Genomic DNA, 16,906 nt, shown 5'->3' on the forward strand with positions numbered 1-16,906 from the left:
TACCCTTTTGGGACTTCAGTCATTTTGGAGCGATCCGTATAAATTGTGTATAAATCTTGTAGATATTAATTCACTAATGGATTAAATAACCTAGTGACATGACCGTTTATGTATTTTGTGACCTATAATGGTGCTGACTACTGAAAAGATAAATTGTTTCTTGCTTCCCTCTGTTGTCCTCCTCTCCTTATCCTATTCTCCATCTGCTTGATCCTTATTAATTTGTATATCATTGTATTACATTGTTTGTATTATTATTATTATTATTTACAGTGCAAATTTGTCTTCCTAAAGTCAATATTTCCAATGCCCCTGATGAAGTCACCTTGTTGACGAAACGCGTTGGGCCTGCTACTTCATTGGAAAGACCAAAATCCTTTGTTAAACCATTCATTCTGTACATTGATTGTTTTATCATGTATGTCGTGTAGTTCTTGAGGCACTATTTTATTAAATACTGTCATTTTAAATTGTGTGTTTATCTATAGCACACTCTGAACATTCCTTTATTTCTATCACTTCCTTTTGTCCCGGCTGACAGGGGATAATCAGAGGTGCAGCTATTTATCTTTAGGGCTCGGTTTTGGTATTTCTTGTATTTGCATATGTATATATGTTTATATTAAACCCCCCCCCCCCCTGCAATTGACCATTAACCAAGTTTATACTTCATTTACTCTGTGTTTTGACAGTGTAATATTCTCCCATGCAGTTTGCGGCCAGAAATGACAAGTAGGAGGGGGCTCCCCTTTCTAAAGTGCCCCGGGCCCCTCCAAGGCTTAATCTTACTCTGAGAAGCATGCTGTAGGTAGAGAGGAGAACAGGCATGATATTCCTAAACTCTGCCACCTTACGCAATTTGCATATATATTTTGAAAGGCTGGGCAAAAATTATGCAATTCTAATGGAATTGCATCATATTGGCTCTGCCCCCTCCCTATTGACCCATGAATTGCAGCAGTTTGCCATGAGGAGGCGGAGCTTAGAAATATCACACCCGGTATTTCTGCTCTGTGTAGGAAGGGGGTTCTGGGAGCACAGAATATCACGTGCATACTACTGGGTGATATCCCTCTCGATTGGGTTTGATTCTACTTTTCTCTGCTTAAATATATTTTTTTTAAAAAACAAGTCTTGCCTATTGCCATCATAAATAGCTAACAATGTATATATATGGGCGAGTAATCTTTACTGCATATGTTACTTCTGTCATTGGCAGGCATAGTGTGTGCATTGTATTTACGATGTAAATTGAGGCTCCCTATTTCCAATCTCACCACCGTCAGACCCATACGATTATCAGATCAAATATCTTAAACCAATTGAGCTTTAATCTATGTTCAGTGGATGAATGAATGATGTAAGTAAATATTCAATTAGGTGCAAGCTACAATAATCCGCATTACAACTTGCACGCTTTGACACGTGAACTCTAAGATTACATTAAACATGGTATGTGACAGCACTTATTCAATGACATATTGCTCAGATTTACAATTCTGACTATGCTGCCAGAGCACATCAAGTGCAAGCTACTGAGGCGTCGTGACATGTACCCTCTGGGATCTATTTAAAAAGGTACCAACACTCCAATGAGCAGGGAACTTAGGAAGTGCATTAAAATGGAGCAATACTTACGTTCTTGTCAGCATGAGAAATCCATCATTGTGAAAGTCCCTGTGGACAGCTGAAGTCATAGTAAGTAAATTGTGAAAAAACCCTAAGCAGCGATATATATTGTATTTATCATGTATGACTGCTCCATGTACACAGTAACACGTATTTAGTCATTTTATATCAATGTGTCAGTTTGTTTTGCTGGCTGCTAGGAAACATATGGGTGCACATGACACAATACAATTGCATGTTTGCACAGGGGACCGATTATTCCACTATGCGCATGTGCCAACTAGTTCAGGCAGGGGCGTGGGGTGGAGGCGTGTGGACGAGCCCATGGGAACGCCCAGGGTGTTCCCATGAAAACGCTGGGTATTCCCATGGAAATTAGGTGGTGATGCAGCTGCCAAGGGTGGGCAGCTGACATCACCGGAAGTCAGCTGCCTGTCCTGTTCCCGTAAAGGGAACATGCAAAGCTAAGGCACCTGAGAGTGTCGTATAGTTTTGCGTGTACGTTCCAAATCATTCAATGGTTGGCGACCATCGAATGATTTGTTCCCTGCAATCAAGGCTGCGAATGGATGTTTATGCGGGTGGGTCAGCTGTACGGGTGGCGTTAAACCACAAGCAGTGTTTTGTGCGACCTAGAATAAGATCCTTTGTCTGCTGTGTGACAGTTGTGTTCCGTGTATTTTTCAAATGTTTTCTGAAATATATATTTATTTATTTTATTTTATTTACAGTTTCTTATATAGCGCAGCAGATTCTGTTGTGCTTTACAACTGATAATATATATAGATGTATATATAGCTCCTTTGCAGGGGCTTGCAAAACTATCGCCAGCCCCCGCCAGCTGCCAGATTCCGCCAATGAAACGCTCGTGAGCCCCTTGGCAACGGAGCTCCCCACCGCCATCCGCCACCTCCCCTGCCAGTCCCCATCGCCACCTGACCCCCCTAACTCTGCTCATCTCCCCGAAGCGGAGATGAGCAGGGACCCGCTTCCCAGCTGCTGAAACTGGGATGCACAGGCATGTTTAACCCTTAGCATCTGCAAATATGGCAAGCCATATCGCAGTGAAGTCGGGTGACAACTCTCCTGTCTTAAGAGTGTATTTTGATCTGTACCCTTAACAAAGACAGATGTTTGTATCTTATTACTATTACTATTATTAATCTCGGTTTTGCACATAACATATGTAAATTTGACGGGCTATTGCTCGAATTACGGGTCTCAAAAAGATTCACTAATTCAGACTCCTCCCCTGACCAAAAAAATGAGCAAATCGTCAATAAATCTTAAATAAAGTAAAATTCTATCCTGTTAAAACAGTTGTTGGTCAACATGGTTCATGTAGGCATTGGCGCAGGATGGGGCCACATTTAACCCCATTGCCACGCCCAGCCTCTGACGAAACATGCCACCTCGAGCCAATCAATTCGCCTACCACCTGCATGCCTTCCTCATCTGCATGTATACAGGCCCACAGCGTCTGCACTGCAGACAATGGTGTCATTGTTTGTGTCTTTTAAATAGGCTGCAGTTAATTGCACACAAGGGTTCAACAGATATAATTGGTCTGCCAGGGGGATTCACCAGACTTTTGTGTACTTTAAGCAACGTATAAAACATTGGAATGATAGGATATTCAGTGCATACAGCTTTACATAAATCACTTGAGATATATCCATCTTGCACTGATCTCTTTAACCTTAAATTGTGCAGTTGGATCTTTGGTGAGTTTTTCATAAACTTGTGGGTCTGCTAACTGGCGATAGCATTCCTTAATGTAATCATCCAGATCTTGAACAAACACTGAATTCCTCAGAGCTTGTCTCTCAGTGGTAGATACATTTTTATGCATTTTAGTCTCTGCGATTGACTTGATCCCAACTGACTCCATCATTCGGGTGAAAGCCTTGATTGATGGATTGCTGGACTGGGGGCTGAAGGTGCAATTTCTTAACCTGCCAAGGGACATCCGATGTCCTAACAGCATCAGAGGATTGGTCTGTTGATGCCATCGTAGGTTGATCTTTAAAGTACTCTTTTAACCGCAATGATCGTCCAAATTTAAAGCAATCGACTTTCCATTGAAAGGAATTGGGTAAAATACTTGGTATGAAAGACAGTCCTTTTGAAAGAACAGATATTTCCCCCTCATCTAGTGGTGTTGAAGAGAGGTTAACTACCAGCTCCTTTACTTGCATCTGTTTTTTCTGCTGGATTTGTCTTTCTCCTTGCCTGCTGCACCGCGTCCGCCTCCTCTTTGGCCGGGGGCTTTTGTCCAGTTCTCGTTTTTACCCCTAAAGGGACAGTGTTGCTGGGGGTAGATGGCATCTGACTATCTGTGTCACTGGCTGACTTGCTAGTTGCTTCATAGTCAGTATGTAACTCTCGTGGCTTACAAAATTTCCCAGAGCCCTTAGATCTCATCTGTGGCCCCATGGTGCTCAGTCAGCGGTAAACCCGGTTTTGTTCATAGTCTGCCTGCACCTTGCGACACTTTTCCCTTTTGAACTTAATAAGTTATTTATGATATTGCTCTATTTCTTTTTTTCAATTTAGCATTCCAATCCTCAGTAGTGTCACCCACCAAAGTCGACATATGTGTAGACTCAAATGTGGATGTCTTATCTCTGGCCAGTGCCAATTCCTTTGAGGATTCATCTACTACCAACAACAATAAGTCCATTGAGCATTTGTTGAGTATGCTCACCCAACGCTTGCAAATCATGGTATTGTTTCTCCCGATATTTGGGGGCATTATGCACCCTAAAACCTTGCGGAATTTGTTTATCTTTATAATATTCCACTAAAGTAGATGCATGAAACATGAAGTCAATCTAACGTTTCTTTAAAAGATACCAGTCTCTAAACAAATCTGCATTTTCAGCCATGGTGTTAGAGGCCTGTGTTGACACAGCTTGCAGAATAGTGTCGGCATCAGCATCATAAAAATGAAAGCACTCCCCAGTGTCAATTTGTGCAAAATCGACACCTGCCATATTTGACTCCATAATAGTATACTTCCAACCAAGTATGGAAAAAGGCAAAGGATAACTTCAGAGTGTCTCTAGTATAGTATGGAGACTTTTAATCCAGAGGAAAGTCAATAGTATTGCAAGGGTGCCTTGATAGGTATAGTACTTGAATTAGCTATTTCCAGCTATACCAATTAATATCATACAGACTCCGGCACTCCGATTTATGTAATCTAGTTTTACATCATACCCGGTGCCTTCCAGTCAGACTTGTGAGGTCTCAGCATAGACGAGTAGCAATAAGGCGGCACTCACGGATTTCCATCAAGCCAAAACGTGCAGTTTAATAAACACTGGTCATCCTAAATGTTTTGAGCCGTGGTTCGTCCTCAGGGATCAGTGACAGTGATTCACACAAAAAAATATACCCACTGGAAAGTCCCACCCCTCACACAGCACATCCCCCACTCATCACCTCCACGTGTGGTCTTCAATGGCTGCGCCTAGCCTCCTCAGCCCGAACGCCCCCGGGGACACAGATGACGCCAGCCAAGGTATCCCCCGGCATCTCCGGCGGTACTCGCCCTCATCTGACGTCATCCTGCAGCTTCTCCATTTGTGGACCACCTCCGGAAGCCTGGTGCCGCCATGTGACCAGTCCGTGGTTACTATGAGGACAAATAACAATAACAGTATTGACGCATACTAGTGCAGTTTAAAGTGCAATAGTGCAAATTAATAAGGCTGTAAAGCATACAGTATGTGTTAAATATGTTAAAAAAGAAATAAATACTATACATAACACCTGATTCAACTATATTAAACTTAAGTGAGAATATTTAAAAAAAAAAAACAATAAAAATTAAATTTAAAGTGCAATCAGAGGTGTAGCGACGGCGGAGCCGGTGGAGCACACGCTCCAGGCGCAGGAAGATAGCATGGTGCCGGAACTGTGCTGGCACCGGTACCGCCAGCTCGCTCGCCCGTTGCCCCCTCACCCGTTCCCCCGCTCCCCTGCCCGCTGTGTCCGGGTCCGGGAGATGGAGAGAGACGTCCACTGCTGATATGTAATATTCACTTCTCACGCTGGACCGCTAGCCAATGGACTCTTGCGGTCCAGCAGCCAATCAACTGGTGGCTGCTGGACCGCAAGCGCCTATTGGCTAGCGGTCCAGCGTGGAATATATGAATTTTACATAGCAGCAGTGCACGTCTCTCTCCGTCTCCCGGACACAGCGGGGAGCGGGGAGCGAGGAGCAGGGGACAGGACACAGGACAGGACAGGACGCACACTGGCAGGGGGGAGGTGAGCCGCTGGCTATGTAGGTGTACTCCCCCCCTCCCTCCCTACTGCAACTGCAACTGCACCCACCCTCCTGCAGTCACCCACCCTCCTGCAGTCTCCCACCCTCCTGCAGTCAAACCCACCTGCAGCCACCCACCTTCAGTCACCCACCCACCCGCAGTCAAACCCACCCTCCTGCAGTCAAACCCACCTGCAGTCACCCAGCCACCCACCCTCCTGCAGTCACCCACCCTCCCACCCTACTGCAGTCACCCACCCTCCTGCGGTCACCCACCCACCCATCTGCAGTCACCCACCCTCCTTACTGCAACTGCACCCACCCTCCCTACTGCACCCACCCTACTGCAATACTGCACCCACACACCCTGCTGCACACTACTGCAGTCCACCCTGCTGCACACTACTGCACCCATCCTCCTGCACCCACCCTGCTGCACACTACTGCACCCACCCTCCCACACCCTACTGCTATCACCCCCCCACCCTGCTGCACCCTACTGCCCCACCCTGCTGCACCCTACTGCACCCACCCTGCTGCACTCTCCCTCCCTGCTGCACACTACCACTCCCTCCCTCCCTGCTGCACACTACTGGCGGTGCATTGAATTGAAATTAGCGGCGGGGAGTGGGCCGCTGCACAGTTCTGTCCCCCTTGGCAATGAGCAAATTCAGTCCCCCTTGGCATTGAGCATGAAGCCCCTTGGCATTGAGCATGTAGGTAAGTGGCACTGTTGTGTCAAATGTGTAATGGGCATTATGGTGTGTTATATAGTATGTAATGGGCATTGCACAGTGTTATATAGTATGTCATGGGCATTGCGGAGTATTATATAGTATGTCTTGGTCATTGCGGAGTGTTATATAGTATGTCATGGGCATTGCGGAATGTTATATAATATGTCTTGGGCATTGCGGAGTGTTGTATAGTATGCAATGGGCATCATGTGTGGGCTTTTGTGTAACTGGTATTACAAAGTTCACTAAAATGTGTACGGTGTGTGGTATAATGTTGGTCCGTGTCCACTTTTCACTGCGCAGGAGCCTCACCTACTACAAACTGGGGGGGGGGGCGCGAAACATGCCCTTGCTCCGGGCGCCGTGGCACCTAGCTACACCACTGAGTGCAATTATCTATTTAAAGTGCCTATGACTCCTTCCACTTAAACTTATTTCGATAAATACACCATTATATTATGAATATGTTTTTATGTATAATTATTTATTACTACAATTTTTTATTTATTTTTATTTTTATAAAGCTTATTGAGCTAGTATGCTTTAAATCTATTGTAGCGATTCATAATAATACCATTATCGATACCTCTTTGTGCTGACACTAGTACACAATTATCGAAAATAATGAAATATGCCCTTGCTACGGGCACCACGGCACCTAGCCACACCGCTGCACTTATTGGTTGTCCATGTCGACAGTTGTTGACATTGACACAAAAATGTGGAAAAACCCATGTCACCCTTTTCATGTGTCTATCTTTTTCAAGTCGACCTTTTGATCCTATGGACCATTTCACCCTGTCAACTTTTACAATGTTGACCTTTCCCATTTACCTGTTTGCTGGGAAACCTAGCACACTGTTCTGGATAAGGCCCTATCTCCGTTCAGGAAAAGTTCCAAAACTTTTCCCCTCTTAGTAAATCTCTCTCTGTTTTTTTTTACTAGTCTGAGAATCTTTAATTATCTGTTACAAAAGGACTGTGCAGCAAAAACAGCAGGAACATCGAATTTCATCACCTTACTTAATTAAACCAATGGATTTAAATTTAAATCAATCCATGAACTTAATTAACTCATTTCGGCTATTGCCAATAACTACTCCTATAGTGAAACATATGAACCAGGTAACATATTTTCTTTATATCATCAGAGATTGCTCAAAATAGCTTTGCAAGATATACTAAACTCTGTTATTACATCATTCACTAGTTTACATTGTTCTATTTTGATGATGACATCACAGATACATTTCTCGATAAAGACAGTAATATTTCAATAAAGTCGCTAACTTTTGTTATCTATAAAGCTTAAAAAATGATATGTTTTGTAAAACATGTTTTCATATCAGTGGACACAAGAACAAAGATTTCTACACATTAATGTAGGGTACACACCAGGACGACCCGCTCACGATGCACATCGTGAGCGGGTCGTCAGTGTCTCGTCCGACCCGCTCACGGTGACGCGGGGGGGCACGACCCGCTCACGATGTGCACCGTGAGCGGGTCCGATCCGATGGCGACCCGCACCCGGCTGTATGGTCGTCATTGAGATCTTACCTGCAGCAGGTAGGATCTCAATAACGACCGACCGACCCGCGGTACTGCACATCGGATCGGTATTGGTCCACACCAGAACAGAAAAGGGCCCAATCAGCACACAATCTACATCCAATTGATCGGAATTGGATCTAGATTGTGGGGATCGGGCCCTAGTCGTCCTGGTGTGTACCCAGCATAACTCCACATTTATCTACGTACATAAACCATTGTTGGAAGAAATACAGTAAATTCCAACAAAGATACAGCTTTGATAAACCAGTCCTTTAGCGACTGCACATCTGTCTGAGCAGTTGCATATGAGTCCAATGTGTGCACTGCACATGGGCCCCTGAGTTCCAAGGGGCCCACACTGCACACATGGAAGCCATTTTTTTTTTAAATACTCACCCCTCTGGAATCCAGCGATTAAGGCAGCAGCACTGCTTGGCACCACCACATTTTTACGTAAGTCTGCGCATTAGGAGGGAGTGAAAAAACTGAAATTGAGAAATTCAAAATCGGCTAGTGTAGGAAAGTTGTGACTTGACCTGAATAAGAAACGTGCAAAAGCTTTTTGATCTGAGTCAACATCTTCTGATCTGGCAAGAGGCCTGAAGTTTCACTTTTTAGGTGAAAATGACGAAAACTGTGAAGATGCTCCGATCTAGTTAAAATTATGTCATGATGCGGTTTATTAATATATTTTAGCTTAGTAAAATAGAGTACAAGCTTGTCCTAGTGCAGCGGTTCCCAACCCGTGGTACGCGTACCACGGGGGGTACGCGCCGATCTCCCAGGGGGTACGCGACGCCGATGGTGGTAATGGCGGCGGCGTGACCCGTCACATACGCCGGGTCACGCCGCCGCGGCTGGAAGAACCCCATGGTGATGCGCAGACGCGCTGTGAGGAGACCGCCGCGCCTGTATTCAATTCGCCGCAGCGGCAAGGACCCCCGGAGCATGCGCACTCGCGCTGGAAGGAGACCGCCGCGCCTGGACTAAAGACGCCGCGCCTGGAAGGACCCCCGGAGCAGCGCAGACTTGGAGAAGGACACCGCCCTGCCGCCGCGCCTGGAAGGAAGGACGCCATCGCCATCGCTGGATGTGAGGATTTATGCCAGGTGAGTATTCATCTTTAATCATGGCAGGGGGGGTGTCGGGTAGGGGTGCCTTCTCCCTCCCTTATTGACTATGCTGGACGTGAATTAAAAATAACCAGATATAAACTGTGGGGGCATACTTGTTACTGGCACTGTGGGGAATTGTTGGCACTGTGAGGCATTGTTGGCACTGTGGGGCATACTTGTTACTGGCACTGTGGGGCATTGCTGGCACTGTGGGGCATTGCTGGCACTGTGGGGCATACTTGTTACTGGCACTGTGGGGCGTTACTGGCACTGTGGGGCATTGCTGGCACTGTGGGGCATACTTGTTAGTGGCACTGTGGGGCGTTACTGGCACTGTGGGGCATTGCTGGCACTGTGGGGCATTGCTGGCACTGTGGGGCATTGTTGGCACTGTGGGGCATACTTGTTAGTGGCACTGTGGGGCGTTGCTGGCACTGTGGGGCATTGCTGGCACTGTGGGGCATTGCTGGCACTGTGGGGCATACTTGTTGCTGACACTGTGGGGCGTTGCTGGCACTGTGGGGCGTTGCTGGCACTGTGGGGCATTGCTGGCACTGTGGGGCATACTTGTTGCTGGCACTGTGGGGCATTGCTGGCACTGTGGGGCATACTTGTTACTGGCACTGTGGGGCAATGCTGGCACTGTGGGGCATACTTGTTGCTGGCACTATGGGGGTATACTTGTTGCTGGCACTGTAGGGGCATTGTTGGCACTGTGGGCACATACCCAGTACCATGGGGTCATACCTGGCACCGTGGTGGCATTCCCGTTTCTGGCACTGTGCGGGCATACCTGGCACCATTGGAGCATATGTGTATCTGGCACTTTTGGGGGCATATGTGTATCTGGCACTATTGGAAGGCTAACGTGATCCGTTGGAATGTCTGTTGCTTCAGTAATAGAGATTTGACAAGGTTCTGTTATTTTATATGCCCTCCGCAGAATGGGCTGAGCTTATATTGTGGCCAAGTGGTTGCACTTTTTTTTTCCCGTCATTGCCAGTATGACTTGCCCCTGTTAAGCCACACCCCTTTTTAGGCCACGCCCCCTGAAAAGTTCACGAGGGGGTACTCCTAAATGAAAAGCCTAATCAAGGGGTACGGGAGACAAAAAAGGTTGGGAACCACTGTCCTAGTGCAAAGTGACTGACTTTGTGGGAGAAAATATACCTGATAAATGACCCATTTTAATGGTTTCAATTGTGAATATGGTGTTTTCTCCGGAACGTGTTTTTTTTAAATATTATTTGGGAGGGGATGCTCTGTAATTGCTGTGATCAAGAAAAGAAACTTGGTGGAAAAAAAAAAAACAGGGTAAATCCCTTTTGTTTGCCTTTAATAGAATAGTGTACCTATGTGTCTTCTGATGTCCAACAAACTCTTTGCTGAATGCTCCAGTAAGTTCAGTAACAATGCATTACACTCTGTTCTTTAGGTGCAGGATTTAAAACACTTCTGTTTATTGTCTTTACTTGTGGCACTTTATTTTAAACATGAATTGGTCTGAAAACTATGCTGGGAACATGAATGGGCTGCATTACTGCATATAATTATGCCAAATATAAGCCGATATATTAACAGTTAAATAAATTGAAGTGTATTATGATGTAATAAACAAATACATCTAATGTTTAGTGATATTTAAAATGATACGCTAAACACTGTTAATTGTAATACTTATTGTAACAGTTACTGTTTTTCAATAACAGACTGCAACAGTTATTTCTTATTAGCAATATTAACAACCAGAGACTCTTATACCCCTTTTACACCAGAGGTTGGACCCGGGATATTGCCTCTCCAGTCCCGGGCAGGGCGTGGTGTAAATGGGCTGGGAAAAAAAATAACAACGCGGGTACTGTTCCCCGGGAATCTGACTCGGCAAATGTTCATGGTCGGACACGGGGCTTATCCGGGGCTCAGGGTGGTGTAAATGGTCATTATCCGGGTTATTTAGCAGGGAGAAGGCCACGAAGAGCTAATTGGTGCTTCTGCGGCTCTGGCAGATTATGCCATCTGCCAGAGACCCGCACATGGAGCAGCGCAGCAGCAGAAGCAGCGTTACCACGATGTTTGCAGCCTGTACCCTACACTAAAGCAACAGTCTGTGCTGGAAGCACTCTCCCCAGTGTGTTTACAGCCTCAGCTGCAGCAACACATGCTGGCTGTCACACAGTGTGTCCCAGAGTGTTACAAGTTTGTATTCATACGCATCTTCATCTTTCTTTATGAGAATGCATTACATCTATAAAGATTCCAATGTATGATGATTTTATGCATATTTTCAGCTTAATAAAGCAAAAAACTTGAAGAGTGTCATATTCCATTTGTTGTGAAATCATTAACAGGCAAAAAAGCTATTTTCCACCTCAGATGGATTTGAGATGGATTTAAGCAGGAATGGCTGGTGGAGTGATAGAGATGCCACCGCCAAAGGTCACTGCAATAGAGGTGTGGACCTGTGAAGGCACAAGTTAGTGAAGGCTGGTCTGCAGGGCCGGTGCAAGGCATCTAGGCGCCCTAGGCAAACCTACAGGATACCGCCCCCCCCCCCGCACCACCGTGTAAAAATCACTGCCATCATCCAGAGGGAGAGGATGGTGGCAGTGTCACCGAGTAGCTGGGCGGGCGGGCGGCGGCAGCTCCTCCACCCGCCGGAGATTTACAAGACAGGAGCATTGCTCACTCACTGTGCCACTGACGCTGCCTTGCCGGTGGGGGCAGGGGCTGCCGCCGCCTGCCGCCAAAGTTTCCCGCTGGCTGCTGTAGCTGTAGGCCAGCCTGGCCAGGCCTGATGACTTGCGACTGACTGACTAGTCTGTCAGCGCCTGGCAGGCGGCAGCGCAGCAAGGTAGTACAGATGGGCGTGCTCCGGCGGGGGGGAAGGGGTGGGGGGGACTGAATACTTACATAATAGCTGCAGGCAGCTTGCTTCTTCTTGATCCTCTCCTCTGCGGACTGCGGTAGTAGCTTCCTGCTGCTGCTGCTGCTACTACTGCTGGCCAGCTCACTACCGCCCTCCAGTGGCCGGCGCCCTAGGCAAATGCCTAACCTTGCCTAGTGGTGGCGCCGGCCCTGCTGGTCTGGAATAAAGTTCACCATGGTGGAGACTGGAGCAAGATGGTGTATTGGCTCTTGGTTGGGGCCAGGTAGATGGTGGGGCTCAACGCGTTTCAACGTGTTAACATGTCTTCATCAGGAGATGATGAAGACGTGTTAACACGTCGAAACGCTCCAGTCCCCAACACGTCGAAATGCTCCAGTCTCCACCACGGTGAACACCTCTATTGCAGTGACCTTCGGCGGTGGCATCTCCATCACACCACCAGCTATTCCTACGCAAATCCATCTGAGGTCATCTGGATCCACGCGCTGGGAAATAGACCAGAATTACCCAATTGGTCATTATATGAGGTCCTGACATCTGACCATCACCGGTGGTAATTATACCCAACACTTTGGCCCATATGAACTGCCTTTTCTTCTCCTCTGGAGCAATGTGCATGCATTGACTGTTTTTTAACAATCCCCCTTTTTTTTATCCATTGCGCAATTTTCATTTTTTCATATATAGAGAATTCTCTAAATTGTTGTGTAATGTAATAAATGTATTTGTACTTTTATGATTATATTTGTGTTTGGTCATCATTCAGACTAACCCAAGCGCTGTATACCTTTTCTTTTCCTTTATCCACATAACAGGAAGCTTTACACACTCCCTTATACAGCAGCTTTAACTGGTTTCGTGGTTCACCTCTTTCTCCTTTAAACAAAATGGATTTACCCTGTTTTTTTTTCACCAAGTTTCTTTTCTTGATCACATCAATTACAAAATTACTCCCCCCCCCAAAAAAAAATTAAAAACACGTTCCGGAGAAAACACCATATTCACAATTGAATCCATGAAAATGGGTCATTTATCAGGATTTTTTTCTCCCGCCAAAGTCAGTCACTTTGCACTAGGACAAGCTCGTACTCTCTTTTACTAAGCTAAAGTATATTAATAAACCATGACATAATTTTAACTAGATCGGAGCATCATCACAGTTTTCGTAATTTTCACCAAAAAAGTGAAACTTCAGGCCTCTTGCCAGAACAGAATATGTTGACTCAGATAAAAAACCTTTGGCACGTTTCTTATTTAGGTCAAGTCACAACTTTCCCACACTAGCCGATTTTGAATTTCTCAATTTCAGTTTTTTCACTCCGCCCTACTGCGCATGTACAGTAGAGTCTGAGCGCTCTAGTGCTCAGACTCAATTGCGCTGTGCGATACGGCGCTGTGGCTGACAGTGAGGAGGGGGCCCAGATGGAGCTGCACACAGACCACCTCCTCTCTTAAAGTGCCCCCGAGAGGGGGGTACTAATTACCTGGGCCTGGGCTTTCTGGAGGTGCCCGGGCTTGCTGGAGGGCCCGGCAGGGGCCCTGGTCTGCCCCCCTTCCCCCTCCCTCCCTCCTGGGCAGCAGCACACACCTACAACATGTGCTGTGCTGACAGCAGACTCAGCATAAGCATCTCACTGACATGCTGAGCCTGCTGTCAGCACAGCACATGCTTTAGGTAGGTGTGTGCTGCTGCTGCTGCTGAGAGGGGGCAACAATAACACTCCCTTCTCGACTTAAGAGTGTTTTTTTATCCCCCATAACATGTTGGGGGTGTGGCCTAATTGCGGGAGGTGGTCATGACCCCTGCAATTAGGCAACATCTTCAAAATGTTACAGGGGCCTGGCATACCTCTCGAAGGCCCTGCCTGTGGAGGAAACTCTGCGCAACTATGGAATCTATGAAGTGAGACCTTGAATTAGCCTGCTCCGTCACTGCAGCCGTCCAATAAACATATTATCAAGGCGTACACCTCTAAAAACGGTACCCACAGCCCGCACTTACCAGGCAGATCAGTGCCGCTGCTTGGAGCGGTATTTGGCGACGATGTGTATGGGGGCCTCGTGAGTGCCAACATCTCTTTGAGAGATGTGCAAAATATCCACTAAAAGTACCAGCGTTGCTCACATTTGTTATATAAATTTAAATAAAAAATGTGTAAAAAGATTATATTTCCTATATAAGGTAAACATTACCGGTCATTATGATACATTAAAACGTTAGCTTGGCAATTTTCACACCAATTACAGTATATTCAAAGGGTTAAAGAAAAATTGGTAAAATACGCCTACAGTATTTCAGCTTCATTTATTGCTTAATGTGCAGAGTAGCAGGGGCAGAATTCTGGGAGGCAATGGAGTCATCTGCCGCCGGGCTCCTGCTCCCAAGGGGGCACCTCTTTTTCCCTTTGAGTTTGAATCAGTTAATTGAAAGCAGTTGATATTGCTAATGTGGCTAACTCCCCCTTCTAACATCATTTTTGCAAGTGTCACAACCTGTATTAGATCCCATGACCTTACTGGAGACAGACACCTTACTTAATGAGCTATTTGGGGGGCACCAGTGCTTACCTTGCCTCCGGGCAACTGGGATGAAGTTACGCCACTGCAGAGTAGCAGCCAGAAACATTGCAATTCCATTCCCGGGACTCAGTAAGGCTGAGTTTGGTCAGTTTGGCCACATACTAAATTATTCACAGGTCACGCCGCACGATTGCACTGTGTGTGTGTGTGGCCAGCTTTACTATCCCAGCTTCAGAACACAGACACCAAGTACATGCGAGCAATAGACACAGAGTAATCCTTCTGCAATGAACAGCTAATGTAGCAAAGATCGTTACTGATGCAGCAGGACAAGTGGAACATTCATTAAAAAGCTCAAGATTGGGAGGTCAAGTGCCTCTGGAACATTGGCAGAACAATTTGTAGAGATTATTTTTTCACATATTAATTGCCTGTTTGGCTACAGAGAAAGAAAGGACACGGAAACAGAAATGTATCGGTATAAAGAATTAAAAGACAAAGGTATAGGCTAGACGTAAAAAAAATTGAATAAAGGTCAGGATGTAAATAAGAGAGTTATATATACTCAGTAAAAATGACTCTGTATAATGTATTCCAGAAACGGCAACTGACTATTAGACTTTGTTAGAAAAGAAAAAAAAAAAGTCCTCTCATTTTTATAGGGAAAGTATAAATGCTATAGATAATGTATAAACAATCTCACGCTCCATATCTGTTTTCTTAATAAAGTGTTTCTGTGGGATCTGTGTTGTGAGTGTAAATTTAGTTTCTTAGTTTTTTGGGCAGATAAAAGGTTGAAAGTAGAAACATTTTCTTGCGGCTTGGTCTAGATCTTAGTTGGAGAAAAAACTCTGATGTCACCAGCACAATAGGTGGAGGTGGAGGAACATGGTAGCCCAAATGGTTTTGTCTAGATCCTAGTTGTAGAAAGGACTTCTTATGTCACCAGCACAACAGGGGAAGGGCATCTGATGTCACCAGCACCATAGGGGAAGGAGCAAGGTCTGATCATGGGAGCCCAAATGGTTAGGTCTAGATCCTAGTTGGGAAAAAAACCTCTGATGTCACCAGCACAACAGGGGGAGGAGCAAGGTCTGAACATGGGAGCCCAAATGGTTAGGTCTTGATCATAGTTGGAGAAAAAACTCTGATGTCACCAGCACAATAGGTGGAGGAGCAAGGTCTGAAGATGGTAGCCCAAATGGTTTGGTCTAGATCCTAGTTGGAGAAAGGACTTCTGATATTACCAGCACAACAGGGGAAGGACATCTGCTGTCACCAGTACAACAGGGGAAGGAGCAAGGTCTGAACATGGGAGCCCAAATAGTTAAGTCTAGATCCTAGTTGGAAAAAGCACCTCTGATGTCACCAGCATAACAGGAGGAGGAGCAATATCTGAACATGGGAGCCCAAATGGTTAGGGCTAGATCCTAGTTGGAGAAAAAAACTCTGATGTCACCAGCACAATAGGTGGAGGAGTAAGGTCTGAACATGGTAGCCCAAATGGTTTGGTCTAGATCCTAGTTGTAGAAAGGACTTCTGATGTCACCAGCACAACAGGGGAAGGACATCTGATGTCACCAGTACAAGAGGGAAAGGATCAAGGTCTGAACATGGGAGCCCAAATGGTTAGGTCTAGATCCTAGTTGGAGAAAGCACCTCTGTTGTCACCAGCACAAAAGTTGGATGAGCAACGTCTGAACATGGAAGCCCAAATATACACTTGCATGCTCGCTTTGATTGCCACCCTTCAGGCAGTGGTGTGGACAGTGAGTGCAAGGCCACTGGCCCTGCTTTGCCCCTTTGGCATGAAATGTCATACTGTATCTCCAACTTGGATCTAGCAACTAAAAATGTTTTGACTCTCGGTAACAGCTGTCCTTTTTTCTGGTTACTCTAAAATACTCTGCATTCTCCAGTATTTTCCTGGTGTGGTATATTAGGGCAACAATGTCTAGGTTGACAATGTCTAGGTCAATTTCCAAAGTTCAACATGGACAATGTCAGCATTGTAAAAAGGTTGACATAAGAAAAAGGTCTACATGAGGTTTTCACAATCTTTTTGGAGTCTACATACGTCGACACCTGAGCAGGCGAACACTCAATTATTGTCCCATGTACCCTTGCTTCACTCACCATGCTTTGTGTCAGGTGCCTCACATGCTACTTCTGTGCTTGGCACACTTCA

The 16,906-nt window shown here is 45.8% G+C and overlaps 1 protein-coding gene across 1 annotated transcript in view; it reads right to left on the reverse strand.

The window, feature by feature from the left end:
- LOC146041947 (uncharacterized) overlaps nucleotides 1–14,982 on the reverse strand; it is a 68,313-nt gene extending 53,331 nt beyond the window's left edge. Inside the window, exons 1-2 of the mRNA XM_083161820.1 lie at nucleotides 14,767–14,982; nucleotides 5,077–5,269 (exon numbers count right to left, since the gene is read on the reverse strand). Of these exons, the coding sequence (XP_083017946.1) occupies nucleotides 5,077–5,269; nucleotides 14,767–14,824 (251 nt within the window). The 5' untranslated portion in view covers nucleotides 14,825–14,982. The remainder of the gene's footprint in view (nucleotides 1–5,076; nucleotides 5,270–14,766) is intronic.
- Between the last annotated feature and the right edge of the window lie 1,924 nt (nucleotides 14,983–16,906).

This window comes from Crinia signifera, chromosome 19 (genome assembly GCF_055691185.1).
Source record: "Crinia signifera chromosome 19, ASM5569118v1, whole genome shotgun sequence".
NCBI classification, from domain to species: Eukaryota; Metazoa; Chordata; class Amphibia; order Anura; family Myobatrachidae; genus Crinia; species Crinia signifera.